Source organism: Phyllopteryx taeniolatus, chromosome 20, assembly GCF_024500385.1.
Source record: "Phyllopteryx taeniolatus isolate TA_2022b chromosome 20, UOR_Ptae_1.2, whole genome shotgun sequence".
NCBI classification, from domain to species: domain Eukaryota; kingdom Metazoa; phylum Chordata; class Actinopteri; order Syngnathiformes; family Syngnathidae; genus Phyllopteryx; species Phyllopteryx taeniolatus.
In genome coordinates, this window is record NC_084521.1 from 12,289,836 (window position 1) to 12,311,554 (window position 21,719).

Sequence of the window (21,719 nt, forward strand, 5' to 3'; positions counted from 1 at the left end):
CTGACTTTTTAATCCAATTCTTTCCTTGGGACTCTGCACTGGACACTTCTTCCATTTCTTTGCTTTTAACCTTGTTCTCTCTCCCTAACTTTCTTAGTTTCTTCTCTGATCCTCTGCCTCACTACCTTTAAACTAACAGCTTCCATAGATTGCAACTGCTCCACATTTTCCTTTGTATAAGGAATAGCAGAGTAATTGAAAACAGATTTAACTCTGAAATCTGACCTTTCTGAAGCCGCTTGACTTTATAAAAGTGAAAAAAATGCTTTTCCCCACCCCAACATCTTATACTCCCTCTAGGAAAAGAAAGCTCAGTCCAGAAAGCTTAAACACTATTTCATCAGCCAATCTGAAATTGTAGAAATAGATTCACCAAAAGTTCAAGTCAGAGTAAATAAATTAAAAAAAATAATGCAGATTTTCTCAATAATATTTCTCTGTTGAGATATACATTTTAAACTAGGTTAAGACGAAATGAACAGATATTTAGGAACCTCTAGCCTACTAACTGTCGAGCTGCACTACTACTACACAGCATTTGTAATGTACACTGGATATTGTAGCTTCAAGTGTACTTTGTGGTGCGCAGGTTCATCTAACAGTGACGATGCAATGACAGTCAAGGAAAGTGGTATCTTTGTCATTTCGTCGTCGTGGTTCAGCATTAACTTGCAGCACTAAACCACTTGGCTTTACACCATCTGTGAACCTTACATGAACCTCACCTAGTTTTGTAATTTAACTAGTCTATAAAACAGGCTGTTGTCAGCATAAATACTGAGAACAGAGTGAAGCATATAATTATAATAAACAATCTTTTCTGCTATTTTCCATGCATAGTAGGTAGACATGGCTACCGCAAATTCCCTTAAATGTAATATAATTATAGTATAATTTCCCACAAGGACTATTAAGCTTTGTGAGAGGATAACACAATTGTGTAAGGATTTATTGGAATCAGCTGGTATATTCAGTGAATTCTTAAAACGGTAGTAAATGTTTGGGAATTAATCCCCCCATTCAAGTTTTAAACCTTGCCTTATGCCTGATTAATCATGAGAAATAGTTTAATATGAAATACATATGAAATAAAAACAATGTGAATGTGAATCTTTGATGAAACATTAAGTAGATATTGAAATCGATAACCACTGCGGGGTAAAGTGAAGAACATCACCATTTCTATGGCAAAAACCATGAAACTAATGACAATTTTGACTCAAATTCAAATTTCTAATAATATGTAAATGTAGCCAAGCAAACCTGCAGTATGTTCTGTGAAATATGCTTCAAAAAATAATACTAAAGTATGCATTTCATTTTGAAATTCCTGCTTTTCCCCTGCTTCTTATACTGACCATAAGTACAATTTGTGTAAAGCAATGTTTGTTTGTTGCATCATATCCCAATATTTACTCAGATTGTTTCTTCCCTTTTCCATCAAAACATTTGAGCTTTGCAGAAGCTTTCCCACGATGCTCATCACCCAATGTAAGCAAGTAGTTAACTTCAGAGTAATGAACAGTGAGAAAGTAAAGACACTTGACAAAGAGACAACTACAGTCAGAAGATGACATCATTCCAGACTGATGAATACACATAGGCTACTATGGGCACTGAGTATGATATATAGTTACTGTACATCCATAATCTACTGTAGATTTAAAACAGGATTTATCATCTTTGGCCATAAAAAACACAATGGGTGCGAAACAAAGCCTTCTTCTTCTTAGTTCCACAAGACTCGTATTTAACAAATGAATACTATTTATAACCACCCGCCCCCCCCCCCCCCCAAAAAAAAACCAAAAAACAAAAAAAAACAAAAAAAAAAACGTCACACATAAAGCATGAGAGGCATTCTTTATCCTCTGGGAGCAGTACACAGGGCTGCTTTGTGTGTTGCCCCAAGGTATTTCTGTGTTCCTTACTGCTTGAAGCGCTCATAAGCTTCGACCAAGAATAAGGATGGATTAAGGGACGTGTGGTTTTCTCTCGTGCTGGGGTAAAAGCCACACTGCTTTGTGAAAGAAAGTGCAACTGTTGTAGCATGCATAGTGGTTCTTTTGACTGGAATACCCATTTGTGTCCATTTTGTCCAAGTGCTTTGTCACTTGGCCCAGAGTAACATGAAAAATAGCATCTTTTTGATGGCATTAGAGGTAAAACGAGTTTTTTTTTTTATGACCATTGACCAAAACTATATCAATGTGGACTAGCTTCATTAATGTATCAAAAGAAACAATAAAACAAACACACACAAAAAAAGATAAATATGCATTTTTTATAAGGAATTTACACATTAGGCTGCTTTGGCTCATCATATCTTTAAACATGTAACTGTTTATGTTCTAGAATTTAGACAGATGTGACATGTTCGATTTCTTAAACTTGTAGGTCATACGAACCGCGGACCAGCAGAGCGCAGATTTTTAATTTCCCGTAGTTAGATTGGACCTGAAATATGATGGATAATATAACTGATAACAAAACTGCCTTCAAATAACTTGCCATGTGTTACTGTGAAATGTGTCTCAGGAATGTTAAGGCCCCTTATGCCTCTTTTCCATGACTACGCGACTTACATCACTCTATTTGCTATTTGCGATTGAAATCGATATAGTATATTGACGATTTGTAATCAATGTGTCGTCGTAATTATCTAATAAATGTATTTGAGGACACGCGCCTAAAAATTATTCATGACGTCTTTTGACTGATGCATGGTTTTCGCAGTTTTCCTGTGACTACTGAAAACCGACAGGAGAGTCGAGCACAGATGAGCTGGTATTGTGCAGTGTAAAAGGGTATGAAAACCGATCTGAGGTTCAAAGGCGACACAATATTGCCATTGTTTTGTTTGACATCCCAGTCTTTCGTTTACCTTAAAGACAAACATCTCTCTCCTTAGTATTGCCAAGGTGTTGAAACTTCCATCACAAATGTTAGGTTTAGAATTGGGGTGGGATGGTCTATCACCGGGAGGCAGCCTTGGAGGTCTGGTCTGCCGGTCTGGTTTGCGTGGATCTGATGGGGGGTGAGAGCGAGCAGGGGGCACTGTTGGCAAAGGCTTGGTGGGCTGTGGGAGCTTGTCAGGAGGCCCTAGAGAAAATAAAAAAGACATTTCTCTCAAATTTTACCCCGGTCTTGGCGTCGCTCAATATTATTCATGAATAACATGAGAGCAGAGACTGAAGAACATAAATGCGGAGAGTACAGAGAGAGCGGTAGAAAGGAAGACCATGAGTGGGTTGCAAGTATAAATAATTGAACACGTGATGGTGCACAGATAACATTCCCTATGAATGTGAAAAAGAGGATATGAGGTTGACTGGGTTCAAAAGATAAGAACAGGGGAATAAAATATCCCCTTCTATCCACATCATCATAACAAGTAACCATAAGTAATTGGCTATAAAGTTATTGTAAACCTTCAAAATGAATGTAAAACAGATCTAATGATTCTAATTATTATTGGAATGAGTGGATGAAAAACAGATTAAGGAACTGAAAGAGCAATTTTTTAAGGGAAGGAGGTAATCTACAGGGAATAGACGGAAGACAGACTACATCAAACTAATTGAATGACAGGCCGATAAGTGGATTAAGAGGAGCACAGACATCTTCCAGTCCACAAAACTGATCGTCTGTTTTACATGAGAGGGATTCCTTTCACTGACTGAATTTAATCCTGTGAAATACATCCCAGATTAGAGGAGCCAAATGGCACTGCAGTTACGTAAGCATGGGGGGAGATCAGTCAGATGGACACTCACAGGCGTAAACTGGAAACATCGCTGTGCCATGAAAAGTTAAAATCTTCATAAAAGCTAAATAAAATACAGATTTTTTTTTATCCACTGTATAATTGTTTCATTATGAACCACGAAGTTGGAACGCACCACAAAGCTAATTTCCATTTGTGTGGTGATTAATACAGTTACGTATACTCTGAAGCAAAGAGGCAACTGAGGCTGTCTCTTTTGTTTTTTATTTCCCAATCAAAACCATAATCAGTCCAAGCTTAGTTTTCGCAGCATATGCCAAAAGGCAAATCTTGAGGTGTATTTGCTTGTGATCAAGAGAAGGCAGAACAGTTTAGTGAGTGTAACAAATGAATGTAAGTCACTCATGGCAGTCAAACAAAAATAAACAGAAACCTTATTAGTGTGGAAGGAGCCCGGAGGAGTCTTTCTGCAAATTAAATCAGACGTGACTCCAAGAAAACGTGTGATACACAATTTATTTAGATTAGCTTTAACATAAATATGGTCATTGGCAGGTTATGGAGAGTGGTGACATTTTTTCACCAAGGTTTTTATTTTTTGCTCAATTGATAGCTTGAATCCATGAAATAAATGCCTAGAAGGATGAAATGAATGCCAAGCCAGAGGCTACAATGTGCAATCTCACTGCTGTGAACTGTTTAAGCCTTAATTACACTTGGTATTCATGTAGTCTGCTTCTAGATATGTTAGCTGCCTAATGACATCAGCTCCATAGGTCCTCACATGGCAACTTGATATTAAAATGTTTTCAACCATATTGGGCTCACAATACAACTGGATTACGTGATGTCCAAACATAGGAGAAACAAAATCACCTTACGCACTGGTCATTTGTCTGCTTTTTTCTGTCTTCATAAGGTCTGTCCTGTGTGTAAGGTACAAACGTGACATGGGGGGTTGATCTGCAAATTTGTTGTTTTCTAAGGTAGTATCAAAAGAGTAACAGTGATGGAATGCTACCAGTGCGGTAGTGGAGTGTGAAGTTTTACATCCGAGACTCAACACCCATGCTCCTTTGTGTTGAAAGCAATCATCAATGGAGCGTTGGCACTGCCACACATCTAATTATCTCAATGCGCTGATCTGTAAGGGCTGTGTGACTGTGCACTCCTTGAGGACTCTACCGTTATGCCTGGGAAGCAAGTGTGAAGCAGCTATCACCTTGAAAGTCTGTTAATTCCATTTCACACGAGCGTAGAGTTATAGTTAATGGCAATTGTAGTAACATTTGCAAGCAGGGGTGAAGTGACCTTAATATGCTTGGGTGCATTTTTCAGTGCTGAACGTGGTCATGCAGTGCAGATTGCATTTAAACCAGGCTGACAGCCAATCACAATGCAAGACTGGCCACAATTGTCGAAATGAAAGAATGCTGTTTTGTTTTTTATGGTGTTCATGAAGTAAGCATGATATGGTTTGTTGATTAAAATCACTGTAGACTTCTAACGTTCAATACAATACAACCCAAGAGTTGCGGGTGAGCTGAAGTTTACCACAGCTGACTCTGGGTGAGAGGTGGGGTACATCAGCCAAATCTGATTCCAGTAACACCAATTCCAATACCAATCAAAGAAGAAGAAGAAGAAGAAGGAAATGTATTTGTCGTGAACACATGCACATGGAATTTTTCCTCTGCATTTTACCCATCACAGTGGTGGATAAAGCAAACACATTATTAGTGGCACATACTGGCGCAGGGGCCTACTGAACCAATTGCTCTCCAATTTCCTTTCATCTCACACGCTGTCTTCCATACCCAACCATCAGTCTTGTCCCAACTCACCATGCCTCACTACTTTTGTTATACCAATTTTCCTCCTCAGTCTCAACTTCCCATTGATCTAGACTCTGAAGGTCCCACCATTAACCTTATTTAGATTCGACATTGAGTGTTACCATGTGAACGAAAAAAAAGGGAAAGAAGCCAATAGCTAGGAAAAAAGAGAAGGATTTCCGTGAGAGGAGTTGCTGCCACTTGTCCTGCCCTTCAACTCGGAGTACAAGAGAGAGGTGGAGGGAGAGAAGTAAAACACAAGAGGGATGAGGAGAGATTCGATCCCTTGCCCAGGTCTGTCACTGCCAAAGGTACGTACCCTGGTCATGTAAACAGATGGCAGGTACTTTTGAGTGCATGTGCGTGTATGTGTGTGTGGGTGAGAGAGAGAAAGAGAGAGAGAGAAAGAGGGAGAGTGTGCAGACACCCGTGTGAGCCACCTGCTGTCATCACAGTGGAGTGTAACTGGTTTACAGTCTCAACAGCTATGAGGGACAACTCTGTTACAAATTCACGAGCTTGACAAAAACATAAAAAAAGGAAATGTGTCATTTAAGGGTTTTTCCGAAATAAATTACCTGTCCAAAGTTTGAGGGCAAATTCAGAAGATTTGCTGAAAAAAGACATTTCAAAGAGTATCCAGCAAATATATGATCATATATAAAAATTAAGACTATCTTTGCACTTCTATGAAGGTTTCTGTAAGTTTTATGTCACTATTTGATACGACCACCCTTACGTTATATCAGCTTTAAGGAGGACAAAGTACTGCTATAAAATAACGAGCCTCACCATAAATCTTCTGAATGCCCAGCAGATCGTCCATTGGCAGTTTGAAGTTCTCAGTGTCCATGTACTGGTAGAAAGGAGCCATGATTGCTGTGGGGTCGTTGGAGTGTTCCAACCCAAGTGCGTGGCCAAGCTCGTGGACTGCTACCAAGAACAAATCATTCCCTAAAAGTTTGATGGAGAAAAGAGAGACAAATATATCAGCTCAGTCATTGTGGGATTCAAAAGCCTTCAAGCGACTGAACAGGTATAATGTTCTAATGGGGGTTTAAGCCTAACTTTTTAAAGTTCTTTTCTTTCAGGCTTTGATTTGTTTTTAAAAATATGCCAACATCCTGACAGTAATACTTGCAGTTAGGGATTCCACTTTAAAACAAAGGATAATGTAATAGAAAGGAAGGAAGATATCTTGGTTGATCCTAAGAGAAGTGAATGTGGCTGCACAGCATGGAGAATTTACAATGTACGTGCCTAATTGAGGGGATTATGTAGCAAGCTATAGACACTGATAGAGTGCACTACACAGAAACAAGAGCCATACACTCATCCATTGTAATTAGTGTGCAGTTGTGGTTAACCAAAGCAGGTCTGAACTTTTGACTCTGGAACACTCTGTGGTCGACAGCCAACCCCCAATTCAATCCATTCTGGATTTTAAAACCCCTCCCAACTATGGTTAAAGCTCATATATTTACATAACATCGACCAAAAATAAAAGGAAAAAACTGTTCTCAGATGTGAGCATGGAATCATTTTCATTGTCAAGAAATTCATGAATATTAAATTGCACTGAGACAGTTCTGTAAAGCACTTTCCAAATACAGTATGTCGTACCAAACTTCAAAAGAGCACAGTGATTTATTCTAGATGAAGGGATGTCGTCAATCATTGCCAACGGTGGGCCTGTGAAGCCCTTTGAGAATCTTTTGCGATTAAAGATGCCATATTTTACCAAACCAACTTTTTATCGTATTTGGGATGTAATATTGACTCTATGGTGCATCAGTAAACATGTGAAATATGAATTCAAATCGTCCACACATTCCTGAGTTCCAGACGTTTGTCTGCCAAGAGGCCTGAAATCAGGTCATTCGAATTTCTCGAGCTTATCTAACGAAGATCTCCATCTTTCCTTTCTGCTCCCGAGCCAGCACTGTCAACATAACAAACACGTGTGCTCTCACAAGTGGGTCTTCTTCATGGAGGCAACCAATCAGAGGAAAGGGGTCTTAGCCAAATATGAGCAAAGCTGATACAAAACTGGGTCAAAATGAATAGCTGTTAGAGGGGCCTTTTCTGGACACGCATATGACAAAACTGAGGAGTTTTTTTTTTTTTTTGGTAATGAAATTGGCACTTTTATACTAAGTCCATGTTAGAGAGTCACTCTATTGGATGGCTAAATAGCCAAAATATGGGACCTTTTAGGGTTTTACAAATAAAGTGTGATTACAATTTTCAACTGAGGAGGTCAAATGACTTCCACGTTATATACTAATAGTGGTTTAAAGGTTGTCTGTCTCATGAATGGTTTTGCATATCAAGAGGGCAATAGAGATCACTTACAGCAAGTACAGTAACATGTTATGTTTAAGAATTTACAAAGCAGATCGCTGCCGACAAACACCTTCTTTGGAGAGTCACGGCAGTATTTATTAACTAAATGTCAGCAACTCAATAAGATTAATGTTAAGTTTGACGCTTGACCATTATGTAGTATTTCACTAAAAAGGCTTGGCATTCTTTCAAAGAAAGTCGAGGCTATTAAAAGTTCTTTTAAAGCAAAATTGAGGGAAAAATTTATGCAAGCTTGTAACACTGAACAGTGTCTAGGGATTAGGTTTTGAGCAAATAAAGAGAGACGGGAGAGAAGAGGAGATAAAAAGAAAAGAGAAATGGCTCAGTGATTTTAGAATCAGCTATGCAAGAAATGTCACACTGCTCTGCAGCCAAAGACAATTCTTAGGCCATATTACGGGATGGCAGTAGAAACAGAGGGATCTAGAGGTGCTCAACGTTTTAATTTTAATGTGAAACAATAGCAATACAGTTATAACACTTGAAGTCACTATAGTGACTGGTCCAAACAATTTACCTGTAAACCTAAAAAGAAACACATTTAAGCTTATAAGTATAATGGAAATAGTTATATTATAATGTAATAACGTATACCAGTGTATTTGCTGGCAATCAATGGGGCATTTTAACACTTGGTTAGATTACAGGAGAGCAGTTACGGTATGTCTGGCCAGAACAATAAGACCCGTCTGCATGCATTTCCACTCACGGTGCAATGACAATAAAGATTCTAAGAAATTTTCTAAGAAGAAGCACAACATAAGCAACTTATTTAGTCTGCTTTTAACGCTGTTTTCGCCCACTTTGCTAACTACAGGATGAAGTTTTGGGGATTTTTCCGATCCCTCTTTCTCCAGTCAACCGTTTGAACTCCTGGGGGCATTTGAGGTTAGTGGTGTCACTTTTATTTCAGTTGCTAACAGAAATCATGCTGCACAAGACAGGGATGTCCTGTTGGCTCTGGGGTCCATAAACAAAGCCAAGCTGACTTGGTTACAGCCTCACGAATGGTAAGGATACAAGACAGGTGTGAGATGGACAGAGAAAAAAAAAAGATAGTCTGCCAGGTGAAAAGGAAAGGTGAAAGAAAACAAGGTGACAAGGGGAAAAAAAACTTTAAGGGGCAAATAAGGTGAATAGGAAACAAACATGTAAAGTGAAGCCCACCAATTCACACTTTGTACAAATTCACCTATTCACTTCTGAGTGGCTATTAAAAAGCTCAAGCGTCTGTAAGCTATTTATTTTTTAGCATAATGTAGTAAGATGAGTTTAAAATTATTTTAAAGTGTTTTGGGATGATGGTTTTTCTGTATGATAAATTATAGAGTTCATTATCGACATTAGACAACTATAAACATTTTTAGGGGGTGGTGTCAATTACTTGTGGTTTATGAATAGTGGGGGTGTACTGTAGTAGATAAGTAAAACCATAAAAAAATGTAAACTAAGATCCAAGGAAGACTTTGAGAGTAAAATATATAAAAAATAATAATAATACAAACGCTGACAAACTAATGTGAGTGAAATGCTTTGGCTCAGAACATCTTATCTGCAGTTGTGTCTTAATCTCAAAAGATGAAAATGATGGATGACACAAGCTAAACCTTGGACCTTTTTTTTTTTAGATGACCGTTCTGTCATTGGCCATATCTCAAAACTCGCAGCACAAACGCAAGAAGGCAGAAAATAGGATAGGAAGGGCATTAGTAGGCAGACTTCCATAGCAAAACCCGCCGATCTCAGTGGAGAATTTTTACTAACAATAAAAGGACCGATCATGGTTGCACTTAATTACATTTTGAGTAAACAAAAACAAAAAACAAAAAAAAGACACAATGGACAATACAAAGGGGGAGTTAATGGGTAGATTAATGATCAAGCGAAGTTTTCTGTCTTCTTTCACAGTGGGTGCAGTAAAGTAAACAGAGGTTGTGATTAGAAACCAGAGTCCTCTGTTTGCTCTTTTTTCATAATTTACAAGCTCCCTACACATGCCACTGCTTGTGCAGCCCATCTGCTGGCTGGGGGCACATGTGACGTGGGAATACAATCTTCTGACATAAACACACACAAGATAAACACTCACAGGCCCACAAATCAGATATGGGGCCCCGGACGATGCTGTCTGTCCAATTGCAGTAGTTTAGATTTTCAGTGCAAGACTCAAGGGGCCTGTAATCCTCTGTTAACCAACCACCAACAATCTCCTCAATGTATGGCATTTGATGTGGGCTAAAGCCATGTAACAAGTTCTTATTGGCCTTGTAGGTTATATATATGATTGTCTTTTATATTATTATTAGTTAGCTAAAAGTGTTAGCGGGATTCGAATTGTCCCTAATGTGGAAAAAACGTATGTTAGCATATTGAACACCAAGCCCAAAGTAATTACAATCCTTGCTCTTTTCTACAATTCAGAAGGGTTTCATTTGTTTCCCAGTGTTACGCTTCAACCTGACAATTTGCTTCTAGAACTGGTCTTGAAAACTTGTGCCATACAACAATATAACCACCAAAGGGGGGTAATTGCATTTTCCATTTTGTTTTCTGTTTCCAGGTACACTGGAAACATTTTAGAAAGTTGCTCCCTCATAATAATGAAGAGCTATACAGTGCCTGATTGGCAGAAACAGCGTCTTGTGGGGGTTGCTCCGAGAGTATGGGGTAGTGTACCACCTGCTATGAGCTGTTTGGTCCCTGTATGACCGGTGCCAGACTTTGGTGCACATTTTTTTCCTATGTTTTTAAATGCTTTTAATCATGTAAAGCACATTGAGTAACCTTGTGTATGAAATGCGCTATATAAATAAATTTGCTTTGCTTTGCTTTTGCAGATGCGATTCTGTTGGCTTCATCAACCTACAATCTTCAACCCTCACTCAAGCTGTTTGCGGTCAAGCGTGAAGTGGTAAGGATGAAAATCAGCACCACCAAATCTGAGGCTCTGGTCCTCAGTCAGAAAAGACCTTTCTAGACTGGGCAGTAGAGAAGTTCAAGTATCTTTGGGGTGAGGGAAGAATGGTGGATTGGTGCAGCTTCTGCACTGATGCAGACTCTGCATCGGTCTGACGTGGTGAAGAAGGAGCTGAGCCGAAAGGTGAAGCTCGAGTTACCAGTCGCTATATATTTTCCCACCATTCCCTCTGGCCGTGAGCTGTGGGTATTGACAGAAAGGAGAAGATCACGGATACAAGCGGCCGGAATCAGGGTGTCCCAGCTCCCTTTTTGCGATAGGTTGAGAAGCACTGTTATCCATGAGGGACTCAGTGTAGAGCCGCTGGTCCTCCGCGTAGAAAAGAGCCAGATGAGGTTGCTCAAGCATCTTGTTAAGCTGCCTCCTCGACGCCTCCCTGGTGAGTCGTTCGGGGCACATTCCACTGGGAGGAGGCCACAGGGATGACCCAGGACACGCTGGAGAGACTATGTCTCCCGGCTGGCTTGGAAACGTCACCGGATTTCCCCAGAAGAGCTGGACGAAGTGGCTGGGGAGAGTGAAGTTTGTGCTATCCTGCTAAGGCTGCTGCCTCTACAACCCGATCCCAGATAAGCAGAAGGGAATGGATGGCTCAATCCAGATACTCCTCCCAGAACATGTAAACTGAACTGCTCAGTAATTTTGCCATTTGGCAGACAGTCCTGGGAGCATCGAGTTAGTAGATCAGCTTCCACATCCATTTGTGTGAGCAATTACGATTTAGCCCATTTTTGCGCATGCAAACTTTTAGTAAATCAGGTCTTTTGTGCTTTGCGTCTCTGTCTGTCTCGGTCTCTCTCTGTCTGTCTGTCTGTCGCTGTCTAGCCTTGTCTATCTCTCTCAGTCCCTCCGCCTCTCTGCTTTTCTAATCTCTAACCCAACTTGTCGAGGCAGTTGGCTGCCCCACACTGAGTCTTGGGTCTGTTCAAGGTTGCTTCCCAAGAGGGAGTTTTTCCTTGCCTCCATCACCTACTGCTTACTCATGTGTGGGTTCAGTTGGTATTTTAATAAGTGAGGACTGTGGTTTTAGATTTGCCCCATATGTTAAGTGCCCTGAGACTTCTGTTGCAGTTCGGCACTATATACTGCAAACAAAATTGAATTGAATTGAATTAAAGTAGGCGGCACGGTGGCCGACTGGTTAGAGCGTTAGCCTCACAGTTCTGAGGTGCAGGGTTCAATCCCCGTCCCCGCCTGTGTGGAGTTTGCATGTTCTCCCCGTGCCTGCGTGGGTTTTCTCCGGGCACTCCGGTTTCCTCCCACATCCCAAAAACATGCGTTAATTGGAGACTCTAAATTGCCCGTAGGCATGACTGTGAGTGCGAATGGTTGTTAGTTTCTATGTGCCCTGCGATTGGCTGGCAACCAGTTCAGGGTGTACCCCGCCTCCTGCCCGATGACAGCTGGGATAGGCTCCAGCACGTCCGCGACCCTAGTGAGGAGAAGTGGCTCAGAAAATGGATGGATGGATGAATTAAAGTAACAGTGTCCAAGAAAACAAAATAATACAAAAGAAGCCCCTAACGCAGTTGTTAAGTGTTTCACACTTACTGACAACGTCAGAATCCCAAGACTACAGAGAGGAAAGGGGAAGTTATCTGTAGATATCCTCTGTCAAGGAGGACTTTCACAAAAAGGCTTCAGATAGGGCTTTCTTGAGTCATTTATCAGTAATCAGAATAATCTTAAAGAGGCTAGATCTATGTGAAGCGGTTGTAGGAGAGCACTGCTGAGCTTTGATTACAAGCTTGAAGGTGTGCCTAAGTGAGAAATGCATTGTTTACCAATGTTTGATTCTCTATTTTGAATGAACTACGCACTAGTTACTATGCTTTCAAGTCTAACATAGCAACAGACCATGTGTACTCTGCGGTGGAGTAATTATCTATTTACAGAAACTGCAACTGAGTGAAATTCAGACTTTGGAATATTGCCAAGGATTTGAATATCAGCAGCTCCTGTGGACTTGAGGTAAATAAACCGGCATAGAGAATATAATTAATGCTGCCAAGTAAAGGACATCCTTTATTCTTCTTCATGTTTATCTCGGCGCAGCACCTGTGAGCAAGACAGGGGATTGGTGTACATTTTTATTGTGATCATTCATCATTAATAATACATTTCCAAGGAATGGTGTTTGCACGTGGGCTTTCACAAATATGTACAAAACAGGTCTCCAAATGTGTCCTAGGAAACACCGAACCATGACAAAATCGTGAAAACTCAGCTTACACCATGGAAGAGGAATGAAAAGACAGATGATCTACACATCCATTTCAATTAAGATGCTGTTGTCAAAACATAAAAATGATCACTCTGCTCAAGTCATGAAAAAAATACTCAATACTGTCGAGGTGCCCCTCGCCCAACCGAGATCTCAATGAATAAGGTGCTTGGGCCTTAAATGTTGATGTTAGTAGTAAACCAGTGTTAAATGGCAATGATGCAAAGAACATAATCAGACAGATCCAATATGATCGGTTTTCACTAATTAGTTTATGTACTGTATTTACATCAACAGATATCCCATCTATAACAATGTCTTTATAAAAGTACAAAGGTGTGGATGATTACATAGCAACCACCAACATTTCCATGCTGTATTAAATAAAAATATGGCATAAAGTATTTGTTCGGTAAGAATTATGAGTATAAAGGTATAAGGGCATCTGACTGACTAGTGGGAAGGGACGCCTCCTCAAGTGCGCCATTTGTGCGCGTGCGTGTGCATGCGTGCGCGCATGTGTGCACACACGTGTGTGGGCGGAAGGAAGTCCCACCGCCCATGTGGAAGTTGATGCTGCTGTCAGTAGGTGGCTGTCTATTTCTAGTGGCAGCCTGGTGGGCAGGAACGCGGCAACGTCTCTGCTTCCTTTCATGGCACATTACTTTCCTTCTGAGTGTATGAATGCAAAGCTAAAGCTTGTGTTCTCCTTCAACGTGACATTCATAATTGGATAAGGCTGTATAACCAACAAAGATAATTTCACACACTATAAAAAAAATGCAATAAAATCTTTATCAACCGTGGTATATTCAGGTGCTTGTATCCAATGGCTATAATTTATTGCATAATAAATCAACAAGATAAAGGCTTTTGAGTGACCTTTTTAAATTAAACAAGAGTTATTCTTATAGGAAATTCTTTCTCAATCTAAGAACTACTGATGCTATTTTGGGAATTTTGAAATACCCAAACACAGGGGACCATTAATTACAATGAAGTACTTTGTTTCATGACTACGTCTGCAAATTTGGACAGTGTCAGGATTCAAAGACTAAGATAAATACATGTTTCACCTGAAATAAAAAAAAATCCTCAAAATCTTGCCATTATTATTTTCCTGAGAGATAAGAGAAAGCATCTGGCTAGTGGAGATAAAAGGGACAAAGATAAAGAAAGAAGGATGTTGAATGAGGAAGAAGTGAGAGCAGGACACTGCATGCTCAAACAGTCCAGTTATGATACATCACCTCAACACAGAAAATTGGGATGTTGTCAAATCCCTGTAAAGAATGGTTTTTCGTTTTACTTTCTAACCACCATTTTTAACAACCATTGTAAGTGCTGTCATATTCATCCATTCATTTTCCGAACCGCTTAACCTCACTAGGGTCGTGGCTGTCCTGGCGCCTAGCTCAGCTGATATCAGGCCAGAAGTGGTTTATACCAGCCAATCGCATGGCACATATTCGAACTTACATCGACATCTATGGATAATTAACCTACCATGCATGGTTTTGGAATATGGGAGGAAACCGGAGTACCTGGAGAAAATGCACGCAGGCATGAGGAGAACATGCAAACTCGACACAGGGAGGCTGGATTTGAACTCGAGACCTCATAACTGTGAGACAGTTTGACGTCAGCACAGGTATAGACTGTACTGTGCCATAGTAGTCATTTTAACAGCGCTTTGGCAACACATCAAATTGCTAAACTAGCAAAGCCTTGATCTTAATGTAAAAAGTGGATTTAATTTAGTCAAGGGATAACGCACAGAACTAGTAGAATTCATTCAGGAGTAGCAACACCAAATATCTTTGATTTTCTACAACCCTATTTTTACTTTACACTAGGCTTATAATGGCAATTAATTTTTTCCATCTACCATACAATGTACCATACACATGTTGTGTACCATCGTCATTTAAAGTGACTTAAAAAAGCGAATTTTGAACCTGATGTTCTAGCTAATTACAGACTAATATCCAACCTTCCTTTCCTGGCCAAGATTCTCAAGGAAGCAGTTGCCAACCAGTTACATGACTTTCTGTGAAACAATGGCTTGCTTGAGGACTTTCCATCAGGGTTTACAACACATGATAGTACTAAAACCGCACTGGTAGACGTTTCAAATGACCTCCTTGTTGCTCCAGACAAATGTCTGATTTCTGTACTTAGTGTCATGTAAGGTCTTAGTCTGGCATTTGACGCAACTGACCACCACATCCTAATAGAAAGATTAGAAAATGTCAGTGGCATTAAAGGAACTGATTTAAATCATATTCGTCCACTTGTATCTATTGGTAATAGAAAATCTGTGTGTGTGTAGATGTTTATCATGCGGTCCCACATGGATCCTGTTGTTTTTACATGCTTCCCTTAGGCAGTATTATTAGAAAGCATTCTGTTAACTTCCACTCTTATGCAGACAACAAGCGACTGTATTTATTATTTAAACCAAAGCAAACCAGTCAGCTATGCAAACATCAGGTGTGTCTTAAAGACACCAAGCACTGGATGACTGGTAACTTTTTATTACAAAACTCAAATAAAAGAGAAATTATAGACTTTAGCTCCCAGTCTCAGGAGGAATGTCTCTAAAGATACAGTAACTCCTCGAGATGACTTTAACCCCCAGCAGGAATCTTGTTAAAGTCCATTTGCTCAAGATCTGTCCTTTAATTCCCACCTAGTCTACATATATCAAGTGTCAAGAAGAGTTTTTTATCACTGACAAAATGTAAAAAAAAAATAAATAATAATCACTATTTCCTAATTTTCTGCCGCTAGCTGATCCTGAAAAACTAGTTAATGCGTTTGTGACATTGAGGCTCAGTTGTTGCAACTCCTTGCTAATAGGCTGCCAAAGCAAATCTGTAAAGAAAAACAATTGATTTGACTTGCCTCAAATACCAGCAGATTTAAGTAGACAGGGAGACTGATACTTGCTCTTCAAATCTGTGTCAGGCTAATCATCAAATTATTGAAAATCTTTTCAACCTTCTCAAATTCAACCAATTGGTAACATGATTGCCACTTTTCCTCATTGTTTCAATCATGTTTTTCTAACCTCTTGGTTCATACTTGGGGCAAGAGTGACAGAAATATTGAAGGCCAAGAATGTCTAATTTCCTGTGTGATCAACCTAACTAATATGAGGTGCATTGCTCCCTGTTTTGTACTGATCTTGCTGGAGGTCTTTGAGGACATACTGGGAGTTATGAGTCACTCTTGTATGAGTCTGATTACCTGTGCATCAACTGTATGAGCTGGTCATCATATTTAGTGTTTCACATTCCCTACTGGGGACGAGGTACACTGCTTTTGTACAAAATAATCATTTCTGTATGACAAAGTCACAATGGGATTTTTCTTTTTCTGCTTGTTTCATTTTTTTTTCCAATTAGTTTGCCAATAAATCACCACAACTTCCGCACAAAAAGATGACCCGCTGACAGACAAAATTGAAAACAGTCCCAAAAACAGTGACACTCGGGCAAAGTAGAGCTTGTGGGCCACATTCGGGCTATCTACAGTCTCTGGGCAGCCCCTTTATCAAATGTAAAATATAACATAAAATACTGTATGCAGAGCTTTTTAATTTAACGTAGAAGAAGAGCCACAGTATATGAGCGCTTAAGTCGCATGTATACATGTGTTTTATCTCTCAGCAGACCAAAGATTATTTCTCCAGTGTTCACTGGTGGCCTCATCATTCACAACAATAACAACAGTAACATCCACAGTCCGCTGGTGCCAACAACCACAGTGCCAACTGGTCCTTCTTCTCAACGATGCGAGGGATTAGGTATTACCGACTGGCAGTTTACCCGAAAGGAACTCATCGGTGGTGCATGTGTGTGAGCGTGCGTGCGTGTGTTTGTGTGTGTCTGTGTTTAGAATTAACGTATTCCAGTGTATTCCCAAATATTCCTGTTAATTCCGATAACTTGTTAATTCCCCTGGAAAGTTTCCACCTTTAAAAATTTATGGAATTTTGCAACCCTAATAGTGGTATACTGGCCAAAACTTTACACGTGCCTAGGAACTCAACAATATGCTACCAAGGAAACACACAAAAAAAAAACAAAGCACCCAATATTAGAAGCATATATGTGCAAATGACACTCATATCTCAGCACTAAATAAGTAATAATCATCATAGAGAAATATAGGCACCCTCTACCATGACAAGAAGTCAAACTGAGCCAATGTGCATGTTCATATCCGGCAAGGAAGCCAGAAGCCAAGTGTGTAATCAGTCAGCGTGCATTATGTGATGTCTTTAAAAAGTGTGAGTGTGGACTGCAGAAGGCCTGTGTTGAGAGTGTATTTGTATCGGCATGTTTAGTTGAAGACAGTGAATCACAGCCTTCAAGGGCAGATGCTTCCCCTTTCTCGAAGGCAGCACAGGATGGTATTGCCAATACTTGTGGAGAGTGTTTGTGACTTTGTGTTTTTGTGTTAACCTGCACATTTGTGTGTTTTAATACATGCAGCTTTTCATTCAAGGAGTTGGGCCAAGATGAGTTGACTAGTAATGGCTATTGATCATAATTTTCAACTATTTAATTAATTGTCGTGGCTTATTTTTCTCTCAAAAGTGAATTTGAATCCTCCCGCTGCTTGCCGTGCTCACCTGTTGTCTGCTTGAAGGCTGTGACACACATGTGCAATGGTGTTTATCTGGGTCTTTCTGGTAACGCACATGCAAAGTAGTGGTCATCTGGGTTAGCCGTGTGACGTACCCGGAAAAACTATGGCTAACCGGCATTAGCAACGGAGCTCGAAATCTGAGCATTTCACCAAAAGTCCTGAAGAGGAATACGATGCAAAACCTGCGGGACAGAACATGCCTTTCATGGCGGCATGACAGCTATGTATGAGCGTCTAAAATGGAAGTAAGGTGGGGCTAATTCATTTTCTGACGAAGAGGGACAGTCATCTCGGTAAGCTATTTGGCTAGTTAGCAGCTAATATTAGCATCAACGGCTGTGAGCTAATTGCTTAACGCTGTAAATTTTAACATTAGCTTAAGGCTAACGATGACTATTTTATTAGCCTTAGCACACATGTTATGTATTTAATATAACGTTATAACCACATACTGTATATGGATAGAAGATCAATACACTGTTGTAGGCATTTAGCAACATGCCTACGTGGAAGCCATGTTGGCGGGGGCAACGTTCTCATCACTGGCAATGCATGTACATTGCAAATAAATCAGAGCTTCCTCATTTCGCCACCGACTTTCATGAGGTTTATTTTTTTTGTCGTCAAAGCTATGACTACAGAACAGTAGAAAAAAAAATACCAAAAAAAATCTTACCTATGAAAGGTTATTCCCAGTTTCCTTGCTGTGATTGTACATAACTGTGCATGGTTTTTTGTTCCATTTTAAAGTGCACTAAACCTTTACCTCTTAAAATGTTAAAGGCCAGAGAATCACCTTCTTTTTAATTTGCACTATCACAGATAACCATGTCAGGAATGCTGGTAGAACCTAGAATGTTGAAAACACTATTACCAGATCAACATTGTAAATAAGAAACTGTTCTTAATGTTCTATCTGGATTAAAAAAGGTTAAAAATTATCTTCACCTTCTAACCTTACACACTTCAAGCTGGCAGATGATGATGGCTGTAAAAGAGCAGGTGCTTGCTGGTGTGATAAGATGCAATTTACATATCGCTGCCATCGGGCATAATCCTCATACCTCCAAAACTCTCACTTTCACGATTACAGCCATTAACATTTTATCGTCAAAGAGAGCAAGCCATTTTCAAAACTTGGAAGAAATATGGAATTGACCAAATTTGGACATGGGAGGTTTCGACCTGATGCCAGCCATATGATTCGATTAGTCGACCAATCACAAAAATAATGGGTGACTGGTCCACTAGCTAAATAATCATTTGTGGCAGCCCTATGAAGGAGTGGATCGTAGGGGCAAACAACAGACTCACTTAAGGCTGTTGTTGTCTGCCATTGTGTTACTCAACGTGAAGGAGGTTTTTTAGCCAATTCCATGAACCGACACACTCAGATTCTTGAATTAAAGCCATTGACAAACTGTTATCTAAGCCTGGAAGATCACTCAGCTTCTGCTTAGAGTCCTGTGTTAGACAGAATCGGCCTTGTTTCTTCAATCATATTGTGCTCAACAGCTCCCACACATCTGTGCGTTCTTCTCACCCATCCATCCATCCATTTTGTGTACTGCGTATCCTCACGAAGGTCGAGGGCGTCCTGGAGCCTATCCCAGCTATCTTCAGGCGAGAGGCGGTGTACATCCTGAACTGGTCGCCAGCCAATCGCAGGGCACATATAAACAAACAACCATCCGCACGCACATTCACACCTACGGGCAATTTAGAGTCTTCAATTAACCTACAATGTATGTTTTTGGGATGTGGGAAACTGGATGTGTGAAACCGGAAACCGGAATGCCCGGAGAAAACCCACGCAGGCACGGAGAGAACATGGAAACTACACACAGGCGGGGCCTGGATTTGAACCACGGTCCTCAGAACTGTGAGGCAGATGTGCTAACCAGTCGCCCACCGTGCTGCCATTTCTTCTCACCCATTTCCTCTAATATTTCCTTTACTTCTTGCTATGTCTCTTCCTCAGCCTTTCCGTCACAGGATATCTTACTTGTGAGCCCTTGAATCACAATTTTTTTGGGGAAAAAGTCTGGCATTCTCTTGTTATCCTTCCTTTCTTTTTTCCTCTCTTACCTCTGATGCGATTTCTTCCAGTCACTGGCACTTTCTTGCTTATTTTTGAAATCTAATTTGTCTTCCACTATCTATGGCTCAGTAGTCTGTGTCATTGTTTTGACTCATGACTCAGTAACCAGAATGATGATTCCTCCTTGAGGTCTCTCTGTGGACCGCAGGGAAGACTTGCCCCATTGGATTTAATGAGAACTTCAGTGCTAAAAACAACTTTAGCTTGCTCTTACTATATTTGTTGATCCATTCTTGACATAGATGAAGAAAGCCCTTTCATCATCCAATAACAAACATGAATCATCCGATCTGTCAAAAACTTGAATGCAAGTCCTACACTTCTAATATACAGTAAACCCAAAGGTCGAACCCACTATCAGTGTGAGAGTGGAGTGAAAGTGGATATTATTATTATAGAATCGATTAAAAACTAAAGTATATTAAACAGTTTTATCTCTTACTGCTGTTACTTTGACCAAGACCAACCTGAGCATTCCCTAAGAAATTAAACCTAAATCACAACAGAAGAGTGCAGGAATATGCACACAGCACATATACAGGGATATGATAGACAGTATAGATTTTATACATTTGGCCTTGGTTAGAGACTTGTACTCTAAAGCATAAGCGTTGGACTGACATTACAAAAGCCATTACGATGCACTTGTGCAAAGACGTTTACTTTTTACACATTGGAAAGCAGCTGGTTTCAAGATATGATTAAAGCCCTTGATCCACAATACCTAGTGCCTAGCTGCAAGTACTTCAATGAGACAGTAAAGCCCAAATTATATGGCCAGCTCTGATAGAAAGTTGAAAAAGACCTCTGTGGATTATAGTGTTTTTGCAACTACAACAGACTTGTGGTCAAGTCGCACTACAGTTTTATATCAGACTTACGATCCATTTCGTAACTGATAAGTGAGAACTAGAGACTTGAAATTTCCGAGATGACTTTACGGGTGAAGCGATAGTAAAATAATTAAAGGTTTTTATTTACAATATTAGAAATGCTAATTGTGTTTGTTTGAACAATTTTGCACCAGAGTCAAAAAATTTAATTTTGAGTTTTAAGAGCTGCAGATACATTTTCTCAAAATTGCATTATATCTTTTCTTTTGCTTTCTTGTTTTTTTTTTATCCTTTTTTAATCAATTTAGCTTTGCTAAGGGACCATATAAGCCATTCAGAAATACATCCATTGTAATGTTTACATTTAATTCTATATCGTAAAACATACCATTGCCGCAAAGGGATTTAAATGTATACCGTGATATGCCCTAAAGTGGCACATGTCAACAAAACAATTATCTAGCATTAAAATGCATGTTTTATGGTACATGACAAAGAGGCAAGAGTGGATTTAGCCTACTTTTTCTCATTTAAACTGTACTTTTGTTCTTATAATGAAATAACTAAAACATCTGAAATATCTAATAGATTATGGAAGTGAAGGGCAATAATATAGAAATGAACTGAACATGATTCTGTATCAATGTAGAAAAGTCCCCAAAAAAAACACACACCACACTTAATGGGGACATTTAATGGAAAATTGACTTTTGAATTGCTTGCACACAAATAGTTTGGTCTTTGGCGTGTGTGCATGGCCACCATCAAGTGTGAAATGAAACAACAAAGTCAATGTCAATCTTTTTAGAGATGACTATTTCTGAATATGTGTCTGTTAGCGAGCAGTTCAAAACTTTGCTGGATTGTGACGGAACAGTTTGGCTAATTTTCCCTACATCGCCCACACAAGCCTAAGACTTGGCAGCTCGACTAGTCACCATTTTCAGGCGATGGCCCGAGTCCACGTGCCAGACAGCACGGTAGAACTATCATATT

General features: G+C 39.8%; 1 protein-coding gene across 3 annotated transcripts in view; it reads right to left on the reverse strand.

Annotated features, from left to right (window-relative positions):
• Positions 1-21,719, reverse strand: part of LOC133470331 (matrix metalloproteinase-16-like) — a 54,704-nt gene that overhangs the window by 10,757 nt on the left and 22,228 nt on the right. For all 3 annotated transcript variants that reach the window (XM_061758585.1, XM_061758583.1, XM_061758584.1), the window contains 2 exons: positions 6,355-6,516; positions 2,885-3,102 (listed from right to left, as the gene is read on the reverse strand). In XM_061758585.1, the coding sequence (XP_061614569.1) occupies positions 2,885-3,102; positions 6,355-6,516 (380 nt within the window). The remainder of the gene's footprint in view (positions 1-2,884; positions 3,103-6,354; positions 6,517-21,719) is intronic.